We start from the raw sequence: 15,569 nt of genomic DNA, 5'->3' as shown, positions 1-15,569 counted from the left end.
TATGGCCAAAATAAAATTATTTTTAATTTAAAAGGGAGAAGAAACTTCCAGATATATAAAATTTCACAGATAAATGCCAATATACACTATATACACGTTTCATGTTATATCATTCCAAAACTACATTAGTTGAACTTAAAAATGGCAGAACCCAAATTAGTGGGTGTGCAGTATTTATTGTAATTCAAAGACTTACACAGAATCAAGCTTTTACAACTCAGATCACAATTATACATAAATTATTTACACAAACATTAAAATAACTGTTTATTAAATATTGTTTGGGGGGAAAATGTAAGATTTTTCATATATTATGCAAATGTTAATTATTATCAAGAGGTTTTGTAAATGTTTTTCTGTTTTGTTTTCTTTATAGAAGATTGATTTCCAAAAAAGTAAGGTGCTATTTTAGAATTTTTTACAAGTATATAACTAAATTCACATAGAAGGAAAATACTGGATAAAAACAGAAAACAGATATGAATGGTTAAAAGTTTCTTTCCAGTTACTTATATCTGAAATAAGACAATGACAGAAATTAGGTTTTTCAAAGTTTTTTTCCAGAATATAGTTTCTTTGAAAAAGGAACATATTTATAATGGAATTTCTATAAATACAGAAATGACAAATATTTCCAGAGCACTATCTTCAAATGGATTCTTAGTATAAAGATTAAGGGCTTTCTTTAAAAAACAATATAGAAATCTTGCTTCCATGCAAGTTTATTTATTTTTGCAGCTTGCAGGATCTTGGTTTGAATGTGGACCCCAGTGGTAACAGCGCCAAGTCATAACCAATGGAGAGCGAGGGAATTCCTGCGAGTTAAATTTTTAAAGACTTCACTTTTATCCACTGTTTCTCCCAGTCGAAATACCATCAATCTGTGAGCATATGTATTCACATTTTGTGCTGTCTAAAAAGTTGGCAGATGATGCAGTAGTGGTGGAAATTCTTAGGAAAGAAAACAATCCCTATTGGTTTACTACCTAATTCCCAAGTAAATGGAATATATTAGCATTTCAAACTCACCTAGAACATAGGCTTCAGGAAAACGGTCTTGATGGCTTCCCTATAAATTCCACAAGCTCAAGATTACTTCTGAAAGCAATGGCCAAAACTGTCAACAATCTTTCAAACCACCTTTCAAAAAAACAACACATCAGTAAAAACACACATCATTCATGCCTGGTATACACTGCATCAAGTTATTAGGAATGTCTCGTAGCTCAAATTCACATAGTCTGGAAAAAGGAAATGCAGTGTCTCTGCACACCATGCTGCAGAAAAACAAAACCAACTGACCAATCAAAAAAAAAACCACCCAAACAGACCTTATATCTTCATTAGATGCTGGCCAAAACCACTTGAAAAGGTTAAGTGGCAATTCTAAATGCTAAGGACCCTTGTAGGAAAAAATGTTTTTTTTTTTTTCCAGCGAATGGAAATGTTTCATGGGGCATTCCTCAACCCACTGTTGGGATGATTGGAGAACTGGCTAAACACTTTAACACACATCTGCATTTACTTGGTCTTCACTAATAATAACAGAAAACATTTCTGTTCCTCCCAAAGTGCTCTTCCTTCTGTAGACAATTCTATGCTAATTATTACTCAACACATCACTGAGAGCAAAACTGACAGTAATGCAAACACAACTGCAATTTAAGGAAACAAAGGAAATATGCAGGGAAGCTAAATGCTTGCACAAAAACACGTTTGCCTTTTTAAACAATGGTATGTGGGAAACGGGGGAAAAAAAAAAAAGCAGACAAAAAGTACTTAAAGGTTTCAGTGCTTTCCCAATTACCATCACAATTTAGGGGTAAATGGTGCTTTCCTTTTACACTCCTGCGCTCCTATCTCTTGTTGTTTAGTGTCATAAGGCTACTTATTTGTTTGTCCAGATTTGTGTAGAGAGGTTTGAAAGTAAGAAAAAACTAACTGGAAGCAACTTGAAGCTGCCTCTGATCAAAAGTCTGACTTCAAACAAGCTGGAACTTGAAAAGAACTTTTTATAGCATAATAAAATAAGACAGGTTTTTGTGCTTTATTTATTCATGGGTCTTTTCAGTTGAGAAAAATTTTTTTTTCCTTCTGTTAATATTTTCAGATTATAATCACAAGGGTTGAGCAGTACACTTATGAAGGCTTTCAAGAAAATGCTTGGTTTGATTTTAAAGGAGAGGCTGCTGTTGATGGTAATTTGTTTGCTGCTGTGCAACTGAATGAGCTGGAACTGCCACCGGAAAGCCTGCCAACTGCGGCAAGTTGGAAGTACTGTTCTGGTAAGATGACATATCCACAGACATCCCCATCTGTTGTGTGTAAACAGCTGCACCAGGAGCTGATTGAAGGTTAGAGTTCTGGTTCATGTAAGTAGGATTGGAAACAGTGTCTTGTCCAGTGCTGCAAACAAAATTTTAAAAAGAAAACCATATTTACTTTGCATTGTCTGCGTTACAGTCGGAGATCAATCACTGTGACAAAATAAAAATGTCTTTCCCGTATTTCTAAGTTTATATAGCTCTACTACTCTGATTAGGATTTAACCACTCCAGCTATCCAACACTGTTAATGTAATTACCATATTTGGGAAGAAGGAAGTACTCCAAGTGAAACAAAATATAGGATTATAAGGTCTATCTAATTTAGTTTTCCCCCAAATCTCTCACGGAAAACATGTGGAAATCTTCCGAGGAGACGCAGATTGCTTCGGCCCCTGGTGTCCTTGACCAGCTGTGGTGAGAACAGAACCCCAGCTCAAGCACGCCCTTGGCCTGTTCTCCCCTGTCCGCTTTCTCTCAGTCAGCACAGCGGAGACTGTGTTTCCTTACCCACCCTTTACACTTTCCTCTGTAGCGCCGTTTCCAAGCTGCCCCTGGTAGCTTAACCTGAATCCCTACATAAAAATAATACAAGCAGGGAGAATGTGGAATCCACACAGGACCTGAGTCTACCTTCAACAGACTATATTAACACTATGCAAAAACAAAACAAAAAAATTCCAAATCCCTACTAGGTTGAAAATCACACCAAACTGCAGGACATCTATTTGTTCCTATAATTACTATAGTGTAGCTTTTATTTTTTATTTATTTACCTATTTGGCTCCATCAAGCCTTAGTTGTGGCACATGGGCTAAGCTGCCCCGTGGCATGTGGGATCTTAGTTCCCGAACCAGGGATCGAACTCATGCCACCTGCACTGGAAGGTGGATTCTCAACCACTGGACCACAGTGAAGTCCCAACATAGTGTAACTTTTAAAAGGGGCTTCCCCAGTGGCTATAATTTTTAATTGCACCAAATATACTGCTTCAATACAGGAAGATTAATGTCTATACTCCTCTATAGTTTTTCTCTCTGTAATTCCTAATGTCACTCAGGATAACAAAATTTTTACATTTTAACTGAGTTAAATACCAGTATGAACAGATTTATTTAATTACCAGATAATATCTAAAATTTATACTCATGGAATTTAAGAGTGGGAAGAGACTTTCGAGATCATTACATATGACTGTACTAAATAGACATTTTGGGTTGTTAAGCAAAGTTAACAGAAGGCAAGATTCAAACATGGTTTTCAGAATAGAAGTGAAGAGTATAAAAAAAATCAGACGACAAATTCCACAGCTGAAACATACTTCTTTTAAGAGTCAAAACAGCGAAGGGTTTTGCTTTTTAAGAATACACATCCTAAAATATGTCTGAGACTACTTTGCTGTTGTTCACTCGGTCATGTCGACTCTTTTGCGACCCCGTGGACTGTAGCCTGCCAGGCTTCTCTGTCCATGGGATTTCCTAGGCAGAACACTGGAGTGGGTTGCGACTTCTGTCTTCACTGAGACTACTAATTATAGCATCGTGTTAAATATATCATTGGCTTGGCTTCTATAAGGGAAGTGACAGTGAAAGTGAAGTCGCTCAGTCATGTCCGACTCTTTGCGGCCCCATGGACTGTAGATTACCAGCCTCCTCCATCCGTGGGATTTTCCAGGCAAGAGTACTGGAGTGGCTTGCCATTTCCTTTTCCAAGTTAGCTGTATTTTTTCCCAGAGACCCAGACTATAATCCATGTCTGGGCACCATGTCGGTATGGGTAGCAAAGCTAAGATAGCACCATTCCTATCTCGTGGGATCTTGAATGAGCACTTCTAAAACGTCATCTCAACAGCAAAAGAGGGCATTATTATTATAAAGAAAAGGGTCTAATTACCCATATTCTGAACATCTGTGAAAATTTAATGTATATAATTACAAAATTAACAGTTCCCAAAAACTTACCTTAAGTATGGAGTTTGAGCAGGCTGTGTTGTCACTGAGGAATTCACAGTTGGAGGCAGAGACCTCAGTGGACCAATCTGATCTGGTCCTAGGCTGTAGCTTTGGGCAACAGTGACTTGGTGAATACTTTGACCCATATAGTTTCCACCATGTGGTTGAACTGGGTATGTCTGTTAACCAAGGAGAAAAGGTTGACTCACTGATTTCCCAAACTACTGCCTAGCAATACATTAAAACTTTAAAAGACTTAAATGAAATAAAATGTTATAGTTCTTTGGAGAGCAATCTGATTTCACCAATCTGTCCACCCTGGTATACAATGTGGAGCACTTCCACATCACAGTGCCAAATCCATGGAAGTTTATGATTTACTTGCTCATTCTTTTATTTTGCAGTGGGATGAAAGGAAGGGAGGTGGTGTATTTTTAAGCAGCAGGTTGGAATTCATCTAGGCTGTCTATTACTAGGTAATATGTCTTGCTGTCGAGCCACAGAAGACTATATACTCCCTTCAAGTCAGCACAGTATCACTTCAAGTCACCATGACAGAGATGACCTTCTTCACCCCTATCTCAGGGTGCCTTATTCAACTTCTTAAGAATGAAACTTTAAGTTGAAGGATAAGTGGTATCAAGGCAGGCCCTCTCTGGCAATGCCTCCTTCATCCTTCCTGCAGGACAGACAGGACAAAAGGAGAGAAGAATTCTGGGTAAAGAAGATGTGCCCTTAAGAACTAGCAACATGGTCTAAGTCTCTTTGGATATTTATATGTATGTGTGCCCTACTTAATTTCCAGGGTAACATCTCTTTCAGGACAGGATCTACAACCTGCTAACAAAATACAACATTCAAAATAATTGCATGTTTAACAAGTATCATACAGTAACTATCATCACACCAGTTTTAAACTAAGCTATTTTTAAAGCAAAGACCAAAAACATGAAAATTTAGAATTCTAGAAATGCCAGATCAGTTACTACATTGACAACTATAATCATGGGAATTCCCTGGCAGTCCAATGGTTAGGCGGCCTCCCTGAGAGCCAGTTAGTAAAGAATCCGCCTGCAATGCAGGAGACCCCAGTCCAATTCCTGCGTCAGGAAGATCTGCTGGAGAAGGGATAGGCTACCCACTCCAGTATTCTTGGGCTTCCCTGGTGGCTCAGCTGGTGAAGTATCCACCTGCAATGTGGGAGACCTGGGTTCGATCCCTGGGTTGGGAAGATCCCCTGGAGAAGGGAAAAGTTACCCACTCCAGTATTCTGGCCTGGAGAATTCCATGGACTGTATAGTCCATGGGGTTGTAAAGAGTTGGACACAACTGAGCGACTTTCACTTTCTTTCCAGTGGTTAGGACTCCATATTTTCATTGCTGAAGGCATGGGTCTGACACTTGGTTGGGGAACTAAGCTGTGCAGTGCAGCCAAAAATTTTAAAAGGAAAAAAAAAATCATACTACCTCCTTAGCAGACACACACAGCCCATTGACAGCAGGCTAAGATGGTGGGAGTGGACCTCTTCTGCACATTAGGATTCCTGAATGGCCTTCACAGATGCAGCTAATGGTGTGTTACTCTAACTTTTTCTAGTATGAACTTTTCTTTTTCAAATTAGAATAGGAACTTTAAATATTTCAAATGTTATTATGCGTGAATAGTATAGATAACATTCTATGAAGAATCAAACTAGACAGAATGCTAACTTTTTAAAGGAATAAGCTGTGCTTAGCGAAACATGGATTGTAAACAGTATGCAACTAAACATAAAAATCTGACACAGGAAGGACAAGTAACCCTTTTCAGACACACAAAGGAGTAAATACAACATCTAGTCCTGTAACACAATGGCACAGACTTTTTATTTTGTTTCATGTTCACAGCAGCAGCAGATAAACAGAAGCAATACTGAATAAACTCCAGCTGTCTTTTGCATCCAGAAGTCCTTTCTACCCTCACATGTAATGACTCTCATCGTTTTCAGAAGTTCGGGGAACAGCATATTTGATAAATGCATCTTGTCTGATGTGACAGTTACCATAGTAACTATTCTTTTTTTACTTAACAATTATGTTGTGTCAAGTCACCTAGATTATGCATCCACATTCTGTTTCTCCTTGGTGTCTCCTTCACACACTCCTTTACATACCAGTTTTCATACATTAACATGAAATTTGTTCATCCAACCTCATTCTGAAATCAACTGCTAACTGGCTGAAATTTGAAAAAGGCTTCAGAATACTGGATACAGAGAAATATAATATTCACTTCAGCTGGGAAGCGCAGAAAAGGCGTAAAAAGCCCTGGAAAAGATGTTCATGAAAGGCTCATGGAGCCTGTATGTACAGACCTGCAACATATCCTCATCCTGTGTGGGTTTTTAACAGTGTAAGCACATCTGAGAAAATATAAAGCATGATCTGGGAACAAAATACGTTCTTTAGGCCTTTTTAATAATCATAGAAGTTAAAGAAATCTTAACAGAAATTTAAAATAAATGTTAGATTTTGCTTGCTGAGCAACAGGAACAGCATCAGTACCTCATCTGGAAGATTCCTGACATGCCAGGCTCTGTCCTAAATCAAAGGATTTATATTTACAAAACCTTCTGAAGAACAGAACTCCCCTCATATATTTAATGGTCTCTTCATTATGTTATAAATGAACTAAAATATATTTGTGAAATATGAGTGTCTAATTGTCCTGGTGAACACTTAACTGTTTATCCAACATTTTTCTGACGAAGATGGATTTTATAATGTTATTCATGGACCACAGAAATTTTAATACTACACTTTATTTTAAAACTTTTTTTAAATTTTGAAAAATGTTCTCAAAAGGTATGCTCACCTGAATTGGAACTCCAGCTGATGAAGTTGGGTAATGTGCTGGATGGTGGATCTTTGAATAGACTGAATATACTGGCGCTTCATTCATCAACTTATTATAAAGTTCCAGAGCTTCTAAGACTTTTACATTCAATTCAGACAGTTCTGAATGCTTCCTGATATAGAAGAAAAGTTCTTTAATACTTTTCAAAGTTTTTAAGCATTTAAGCATATGTTTAGCAACATACCAGACTAATGAAAAGGGCTTCCCTGTGGCTGAGATGATAAAGCGTCTGCCTGCAATGCGGGAGACCCGGGTTCAATCCCTGGGTCAGGAAGATCCCCTGGAGAAGGAAATGGCAACCCACTCCAGTACTTTTGCCTGAAAAACTCCATGGACTGTCACCTGAGGAGCCTGGTAAGTGACAGTCCGTGGAGTTGCAGAGTCGGACATGACTGAGCGACTTCACTTTTCACTTGGCAACATAAATTAATTTTTAAAATTTACATTTTCTATTCATATTTTAAAAGATTCTACTATGAAAGAATATTCAAACAGGGAAAACAGGAGGAGGAATTATTTACTTCATGTAATGATTAGGCTGATATAACTTCATAATACTAGGGTAATTCCTTTCCACAACTCATAAAATGCAACCAATTCATAATTTTGGTGCTAGGAGAATTTTTTTTTCTTATGTTACAGGTTTTTGTTAAAAATTCAATTACAAACAAGAGTAATTTTTGAATTGAGGAAGAGTCCAAGTCTTAATTAAAAATCTTAGTAGAAAAAGAAAGTACTCAGGCAAGGCCCAGAGCCAGGTGTGAGATACAATATAACTGAGATATAAGCGCATTCACAAACAAAATTACACATTTTTATTTGCTTACACTCACGAAAGGCTCAACTAAAAAAAATTAATAATTATCCTTGAAAATGCAAATAAAAAAATGTATACATAAACTAGTCTCTACAGCTTGTTCATTGGTTTCTTTTGAAAGTGACTGAATATGGGTCCAAATAAGAATATTTTCAAGTTTGCATCTTCAAATTTGCCCAGGGAATTCCAAAGCCAGTCCTTTCAACTTGGTACAGTTTTGCGTTCATTCTGGGGTAATAAAGAACTCCCTTTATAACTGACAAGTTCATAAAAGTTAAATGGTCACAATCTGGCCTAAAGCACCCACAAATCTGTTTATTAAAGTAGCTTTTAAAATACAGAGAGACTCAAGAGACAAGAAGCAAAGCAAGCAGCCAGACACAGGGCTACCCAATACATGACCTGGACTGAATCCTACCAGGACTTGTCACCTTTCCTCTATCAGAGACTGTTATGTCGGAAACAAAAAGTAGTGTTTGCTCTCTTGCAAGTGTGACTGTATCAAGAAGGCTGAACTCTACTTTCAGAAATATTGGCTGTAAATTGCACAGGAAGTTTCAGAAATGAGCGTCCATGCTAACAGATGTGTCACTAAGAACCATAGGCTCTAAGAACCAGAGTCCATATAAGCCAGTATTACACTAATGAAACACCAGAAGAACACTGAAGGGCAGGGTGAGTGCACACTTGAGATCACCTTTAAGGAGTTGAGACACAATCCCAAAGCAGTAACAAATTTTTACTAAACTGTGCCTGACACTATCCTGGGATAGAGAAATTAGGCAAAAGTATCATTCTCTCCTTCAGAAAGACTGCAGTCTGTTAGGAAGACAAGGCCTGAAAAATAGTAAATGATATAAGATAGCACATAACCAAATGCAAAATTCAGTGAAATAGGCAGGGGACCGAAGAGTTTAGAGGAGGGGATTAATGTGATTGTCAAGGCTTTATGGAGAAGCCGGGACTTAAGCTGGTATTCCAGGAAGGATGGAAAGGTCAAGCAAAAAAGGAAGACCAAGTCAGGTCAGTGGGACAGTGTAAATCAAGGCAATTGAAACAAGAAGGGTACACAAGGGAAGAGTGAAAAGGTGGTAGAAAAGGCACTCTGACAGAGGTGGTAAAAAATGGTTTGGGGAAGGCAGTAGAAAAGAATGTTAGAACAGCCTGAAACATAAGTTAAGCTCAGGCTATGGATCTTTCTTCAATAACTCTATCTACACCTTGTTTTGAAGTCAATTTACATGTTTACCCAATATAATTTGCTAGTAGGATAAATGCTACAAAATTTCATTCTGTACAATGACAGAAATGAAAGCTAAAATTTAATATTCTGACAGTAAAGTTATTTTTCTTCTTAGGAAAAACAAACTAATGGTGATCCATTCAAGAGAAGAAACAGTATTTTATTCATCTCTGAATGCTCAACAAGGGTAAATAGTCAATAAAAATTTGTTGAAGAATAACAAGCATTTTCCAAAACAGGAGCTGCATCTGCAGTCAGTGGGCATAAAACAGAAAATGCCAGCTGGCCTATTCAGAGACTGAAATTAAAGACAGAACTGGTTAACAGGTGAGTTTTCGCTCAAAAAAGTAATATCATAAGAATATCTTCAGAGGAAAATAATTAAAAAAATAAAGTGATTATTAGTTTTCCTCTGAAAATATTCTTTATTGACAAAAATAAAATTATACTGTAATCTCTTTGGCTTTTTTCACTACGTCAACAGATGTTTATCAATGATAATGCTTTTTACTGTAGAATGTGTGGATGTATAATTTTTTTAAAACCAATCTCACATTGAAAGACATTTTAGTTACTTTCAAGTTTGTTAATAACACTGTGAAAAACACCCAAAGAGCTAAATCTGCATATATCCCTATGTATTTAGTATGGGCCTGAAATTGCTGAGTTAAAAGATTTTTAGTCTTTAGAAAGGTTTATAGTAACTGCAGCCCTAACCACACCTAGAAGGCAATGACAACCCACTCCAGTACTCTTGCCGGGAAAATCCCATGGACAGAGGAGCTTGGTAGGCTGCCGTTGCTCAGAGTCGGACACGACTGAGCGACTTCCCTTTCACTTTTCACTTTCATGCATTGGAGAAGGAAATGGCAACCCATTCCAGTGTTCTTGCCTGGAGAATCCCAGGGATGGGGGAGCCTGGTGGGCTGTGTCTGTGGGATTGCAGAGTTGGACACAACTGAAGTGTCTTAGCAGCAGCAGTAGCAGCAACCACACCTAAGATAATACTATTTTCTTTTTAATCTTTTTAAAAAATAATTTGATTTATGTATTTCTTTGGCTGCGCTGGGTCTTCGCTACTGTGTGGGCAGGCTTTTCTCTAGTTGTGGTGAATGGGGGCTAGCTGCGGTGCACGGGCTTCTCATTACGGCGGCTTCTCTTGTTTCTGAGCACAGGCTCGAGGGGGTTCAGGCTTCAGCAGCTGCAGCTTGTGGGCTCAGCAGTTGCAGTCCCCGGGCTCTAGAGCACAGGCTTGGCAGTTGTGGTACACAGGCTCAGCTGTGCCATGGCACATGGGATCTTCCCAGACCTGGAATCCAACTGTGTCTTGTGCATTAACAAGCAGATTCTTTAGCACTGAGTGACCAGGGAAGCCCTCTTTTTAATCTTTTTCATTTGATTATCTACTAACCATTAACATACCTGCACTGAAACCAAAATAACAGATTAACAGTAGATACTCCATGCTTTCTCCAAAATAAGACCAAAAAATATGATGAAATTGACGCCATAATTTCATTTACTGAGACAGGGATTTATTTTTCATTTCTATAGAAAATACAACAACTTTATAAAAAAAAAAAAAAAGTCCTAGGGAACAAAGATTATAATCCTCAGTGACTAGAAAAAACCTTTTCTCTGGTAAAGGCAGATAAGAAGCAAAGTAGCTCCTGTTCTTCCTATGCTGTTTTATACCCAAGTTCAGTAAACAGATACTAGAAAGGGATGATGGTGGGACACTAAAGGCTTCTTCCTTGTCTGCCTTTCACCATGGCTGCCCCGTCCAACTTAAGATACAAAGCTCTGAGGAATAAGAGAAGGGGCAAAACTAAGGTAAAAGCTCAAAAGCTCGACAGTCTGACCTTCAGTGCTGCTATCTCTAAGGAAGAGTAAGACTCGATGGGATAATGAAATGAAAAGGACAACAGAAATACAGAAATACAAGGAAGAAATATGAGAAGAGAAGGTGTGTAAATCGGATTTAGAGTAAAAGAAGAAATTTCACTGGAAAGTGTTACAAATACTACTTTTCATTATATAATAAAACAGTGCTTGCCTATGATTCCTGTTCTCATTTTGTGCTCTATTCAAATTTACTCTTCATTATTCATTATCCCTCAACTCCAGCCCAAGTACAAAAATGAAAATAGGAGTCCATCATTCTACATATAAGACATTGCCATGAAAAAAGCTATTATCGAAATCAGAAGTACCATTCTATTAATCTGTAAGGGTTTTTAGAAACAGAAACAATTTCAAGAGACTGAACAGTTCCACAAAAACTTCCTAGCTTAAAGTTCTGCCAAAACAAGTCAACATAAGAAAACTATACTTGTCATTTCCTGCATGAAGAATCTCACCTATCAATCTCTTCAAGTTTTTCATCTATCATTGGACCCATCTGTTGGCAGATATCTGTAAACACAAAAATATTTAAAAATCTTGAAACTAAAAAACCAGTTTAAGTCAATTTCAACAGTTTTTAACAACAGAGCACCAATATGTAACACCATCTAAACTATAAAGAGAATTAAGTTATGCTAGAGAAAGGACTGTAATAGACCAAACAGTAATACTATTCAGCACCAATATTAATACCATGTGACCAAGGCAAAGTAAAAATCAGAACAGAAATCCCACCATGTTCTTTCAAAGTACTACTTTATAGACTGAAATTTGGAATTATCTCAAAAACCTTAAAAATACTTAAAAAACTATTATCAGTTACAATAAAATGAACTTGTCACAATATATAAAATAATTATATACAGATTAGATACAAAAATTTTTCATTTATTTAAACCATTTCAATATAACAGTTTTATATCTCCAAATGTAAACATTGATACAGTAGCACAATATTCTATATTCATAACCAGATTTTCCTCTATGAAAAATTTAATAAAATTTGTACAAGACTTCTGGGAGAAATATCAATAACCTCAGATATGCAGATGACACCACCCTCATGGCAGAAAGCAAAGAACTAAAAAGCTTCTTGATGAAAATGAAAGAGAGTGAAAAAGTTGGCTTAAAACTCAACATTCAGAAAACTAAGATCATGGCATCCAGTCGAATCACATCATAGCAAATAGATGGTGAAACAATGGAAACAGTGAAAGACTATTTTTGGGGGCTCCAAAATCACTTCAGATGGTGACTGCATCCATGAAATTAAAAGATGGTTGCTCCTTGGAAGAAAAGCTATGACCAACCTAGACAGCATATTAAAAAGCAGAAACATTACTTTGCCAGCAAAGGTCCGTCTAGTCAAAGCTGTGGTTTTTCTAGTAGTCATGTATGGATGTGAGAGCTGGACTATAAAGAAAACTGAGCACTGAAGAACTGATGCTTTTGAACTGTGGTGTTGGAGAAGACTCTTGAGAGTCCCTTGGACTGCAAGGAGATCCAACCAGTCCATCCAAAAGGAAATCAGTCCTGAATATTCATTGGAAGGATTGATGCTGAAGCTGAAACTCCAATACTTTGGCCACCTGATGAAAAGAACTGACTCATTTGAAAGACTCTGATTCTGGGAAAGATTGAAGGTAGGAGAAGGGGACGACAAAGGATAAGATGGCTGGATGGCATCACTGACTCGATGGACATGAGTCTGAGTAAGCTCCAGGAGTTGGTGATTGACAGGGAAGCCTGGCGTGCTGCAGTTCATTGGGTGGCAAAGAATCAGACACAACTGAGCGACTGAACTGAACTGATACATTTATACCAGAGATTTTTCTCCCAATGGATTTTTTAAAAAGGCACAAAAACATCTATTTTAATTGCTTCAAATTTCTTAAGAGAGTAAAAAGACACATCAGCATGTATCAAATACCCCTACATTACAAAGTAAACATAGATCATGTATAATTTTGACCTTTAAAATTCTGATACAAGAGAATTAGAAGAGGAATAAGAATTTTCAACATTTTGACTCAGTTACTTTATGATGCTATTTCTAATTCTGTCCTTTTTTGAACTGCAAATTTCATGAGTGGGCTTACAGGAAAGTAAAGACTTCCCCAATGAACAGGATAGGCAGGTTATAACATCTTCCAAGTCATATGTTTACTATTTTACTACACTAGTCTACTTCCCACCAAAGACTTCTAATCTCTGGAAGCAACCCAAGGCAGAAAAAATTGAAGACATTATAAATTGCTAAAACATTAAATGACATTAAGGTAATCCCTAATATTCACTGAGTACCTTCTAAGTCCAGGAGGTCTTGGGAGTCTGGTTTTGAATCTGTTGGATCTATACTCTGCAGGACCTGCAGGGCTCTATCCATCTTATCCTAAAAAAGTAACAGGACACTTTATGAAGAGTTTTAATTTCAATGATTATAAAAATTTACTTTCAAGCATTCTCAAGAATAACACATTTTAAAAGTCTTGACAGTTTAACCATTAAACAAAAGAATGACTCTACCTCATCTATATAAACAGGCTCAGGCTCTGATTTCTTAATTTCCTCCTCCTCATCATCAATTATATTCAATTTGTCCACAGCTGCTATGGAAACAAAGTAAACTTTAAGTTCCTCAGTATTCACTTTGGTAGTTTAGTCATTAATTTATAAATAGCCTGTGATTATTCATAAGGAAAAAAAAAGGAAACTCTAAATAATAACATTTCATAATCAATATAATCATAGTATTTCATAATCAATATATGTTATTACATATGGTCATTGATTCATGCCACAACTATCTATTTAGCCCTTACTATATGATAAGCATTGTTTGAGGCACTGAAAATACACTAGTGAATAAAACAAACAGGAATCCTTACCCTGATATAACTTACATTCTAGTGGAACAAGTAAGCAATATTAACGGGAACTGTCGTTACAGGCACCTTCCTAAAACTGAGTGCTATTGCTAGGGTGAAAATATATATACGAGAGTAGAGTATTATCTAATTAGCTAATTTCAGAGTTAAATCTATGAACTACACTCTTTCCTGCTATAAAAAATTATTTTCTACATGAAAAAAAATAAAAAGAGACCTGATTTCAACCTGATAATAGTCAGAGCAACACAAAACAAAAACTTTTCTTAGAAAAGAGAAGGTTGAAAAATAACTTAAAAATATATATATAGAAAATTATTTAAATGCTCACTGGAGAACTGCCACAATGTACTATATTTTAATAAAGTAAATTTGAATTTAAAATTATAATAAAAAACTATGTAACCAAAGAAGTTTTAAGTCCCAACAGTTATTTCAAATATTTAGTTAACTTTCAAGTATGCCCTAAGAAGCAGAGCTCAGCATAATACAAGGATTTACTGAAAATCTAGGGTATTTTTTACTTTTAAAAATAGAAGCTCAATTTCTCCAGCCTATCGTGAATTCTACGGCATTCCTTAAGCATGGTCTATCAAGCTATTAAACCTAGTGTCCCCAATGTTCAGATCAACTTAAGAGTCAGAATGGAGGGAAAAGAAGTATTGAGTGGCAGAGTACTCAGTATTCATCTCTCTGAATTTTAATTGAATGCATCACTCAATCTATACAGAGATGATGTTACACATGTTATTGAGCTTTCAATTTAAGTTCCCTAGAACTATAAAGATTAGAAGCAGTATGTTCAGCAGCTGTGTCAGTACAAGTACATTCTACTGGCAGAGTAGCCAACTTTAGAATCCTGGCTCTACCACCTACTAGCCAAATAACCTGCCTCAGTTTTCTTACCTATAAAATGGGATATCAAAAGTACCTATCTCACAGACTTAAGAAGATTAAATGAATAGTGCAAGCAAAGGACTTTCTTTGCACAACACCTGATAAGCGAGTGCTTAAACACCACTGAGCAATTTTATTTTTGACCCTCACCATCATTAGTATTATTACCAGTTGTTCTGCACATTCAGCACCACCACCCTGCCCCCCAACTCCCTGCTTGCCTAACAAATGGACGCTTTCTTGGCATGGTTGGCAGCAAGTGTGTGGAACTGTCTATGGCTGCAAAACTGAGGGAAGTTCAGAAGATGTGAACTAGGAACCTACTGTCTTAATTATATTACTTTGTTATTGTTCTGAGTTCCCTGGGACCAAATCAATGTAAGGAAAAATCTACAATTTAGGAGTACTCCTAACCCCTGTAATCACACTCAGCACTTGTCAATGGATCCCCCAACCTGCCTGCTTTGATACTGCGCTTCAATGATGAATAAAACATTTTTTGTACTAGACAAATGCAAATGGCCTCTTAAACCATAATTACACTGATTTAAATATTTACATGGTCAAGCACAGCTTACTTTATGCCTTATATGTACCCATGCACATTAACTCTCAAAGGATTTAAAATATAATGATAAGGAAATAAT

At 36.8% G+C, this 15,569-nt stretch overlaps 1 protein-coding gene across 2 annotated transcripts in view; it reads right to left on the bottom strand.

Moving 5' to 3' along the window:
• Window positions 1–211: 211 nt before the first annotated feature.
• STAM2 (signal transducing adaptor molecule 2) overlaps window positions 212–15,569 on the bottom strand; it is a 50,593-nt gene continuing 35,235 nt past the window's right edge. The window contains exons 9-14 of one of the 2 annotated variants that reach the window (XM_068967662.1): window positions 13,664–13,746; window positions 13,442–13,529; window positions 11,593–11,647; window positions 7,131–7,284; window positions 4,286–4,455; window positions 212–2,406 (exon numbers count right to left, since the gene is read on the bottom strand). In XM_068967662.1, coding sequence (XP_068823763.1) covers window positions 2,175–2,406; window positions 4,286–4,455; window positions 7,131–7,284; window positions 11,593–11,647; window positions 13,442–13,529; window positions 13,664–13,746 — 782 coding nt within the window. In that variant the 3' untranslated portion in view covers window positions 212–2,174. The remainder of the gene's footprint in view (window positions 2,407–4,285; window positions 4,456–7,130; window positions 7,285–11,592; window positions 11,648–13,441; window positions 13,530–13,663; window positions 13,747–15,569) is intronic. The other variant, XM_068967663.1, reaches the window with a different exon arrangement.

This window comes from Capricornis sumatraensis, chromosome 3 (assembly GCF_032405125.1).
Source record: "Capricornis sumatraensis isolate serow.1 chromosome 3, serow.2, whole genome shotgun sequence".
NCBI lineage: Eukaryota > Metazoa > Chordata > Mammalia > Artiodactyla > Bovidae > Capricornis > Capricornis sumatraensis.
Note: the sequence above shows the minus strand (reverse complement) of the source record. Positions and strands in the feature narration are given on the sequence as shown.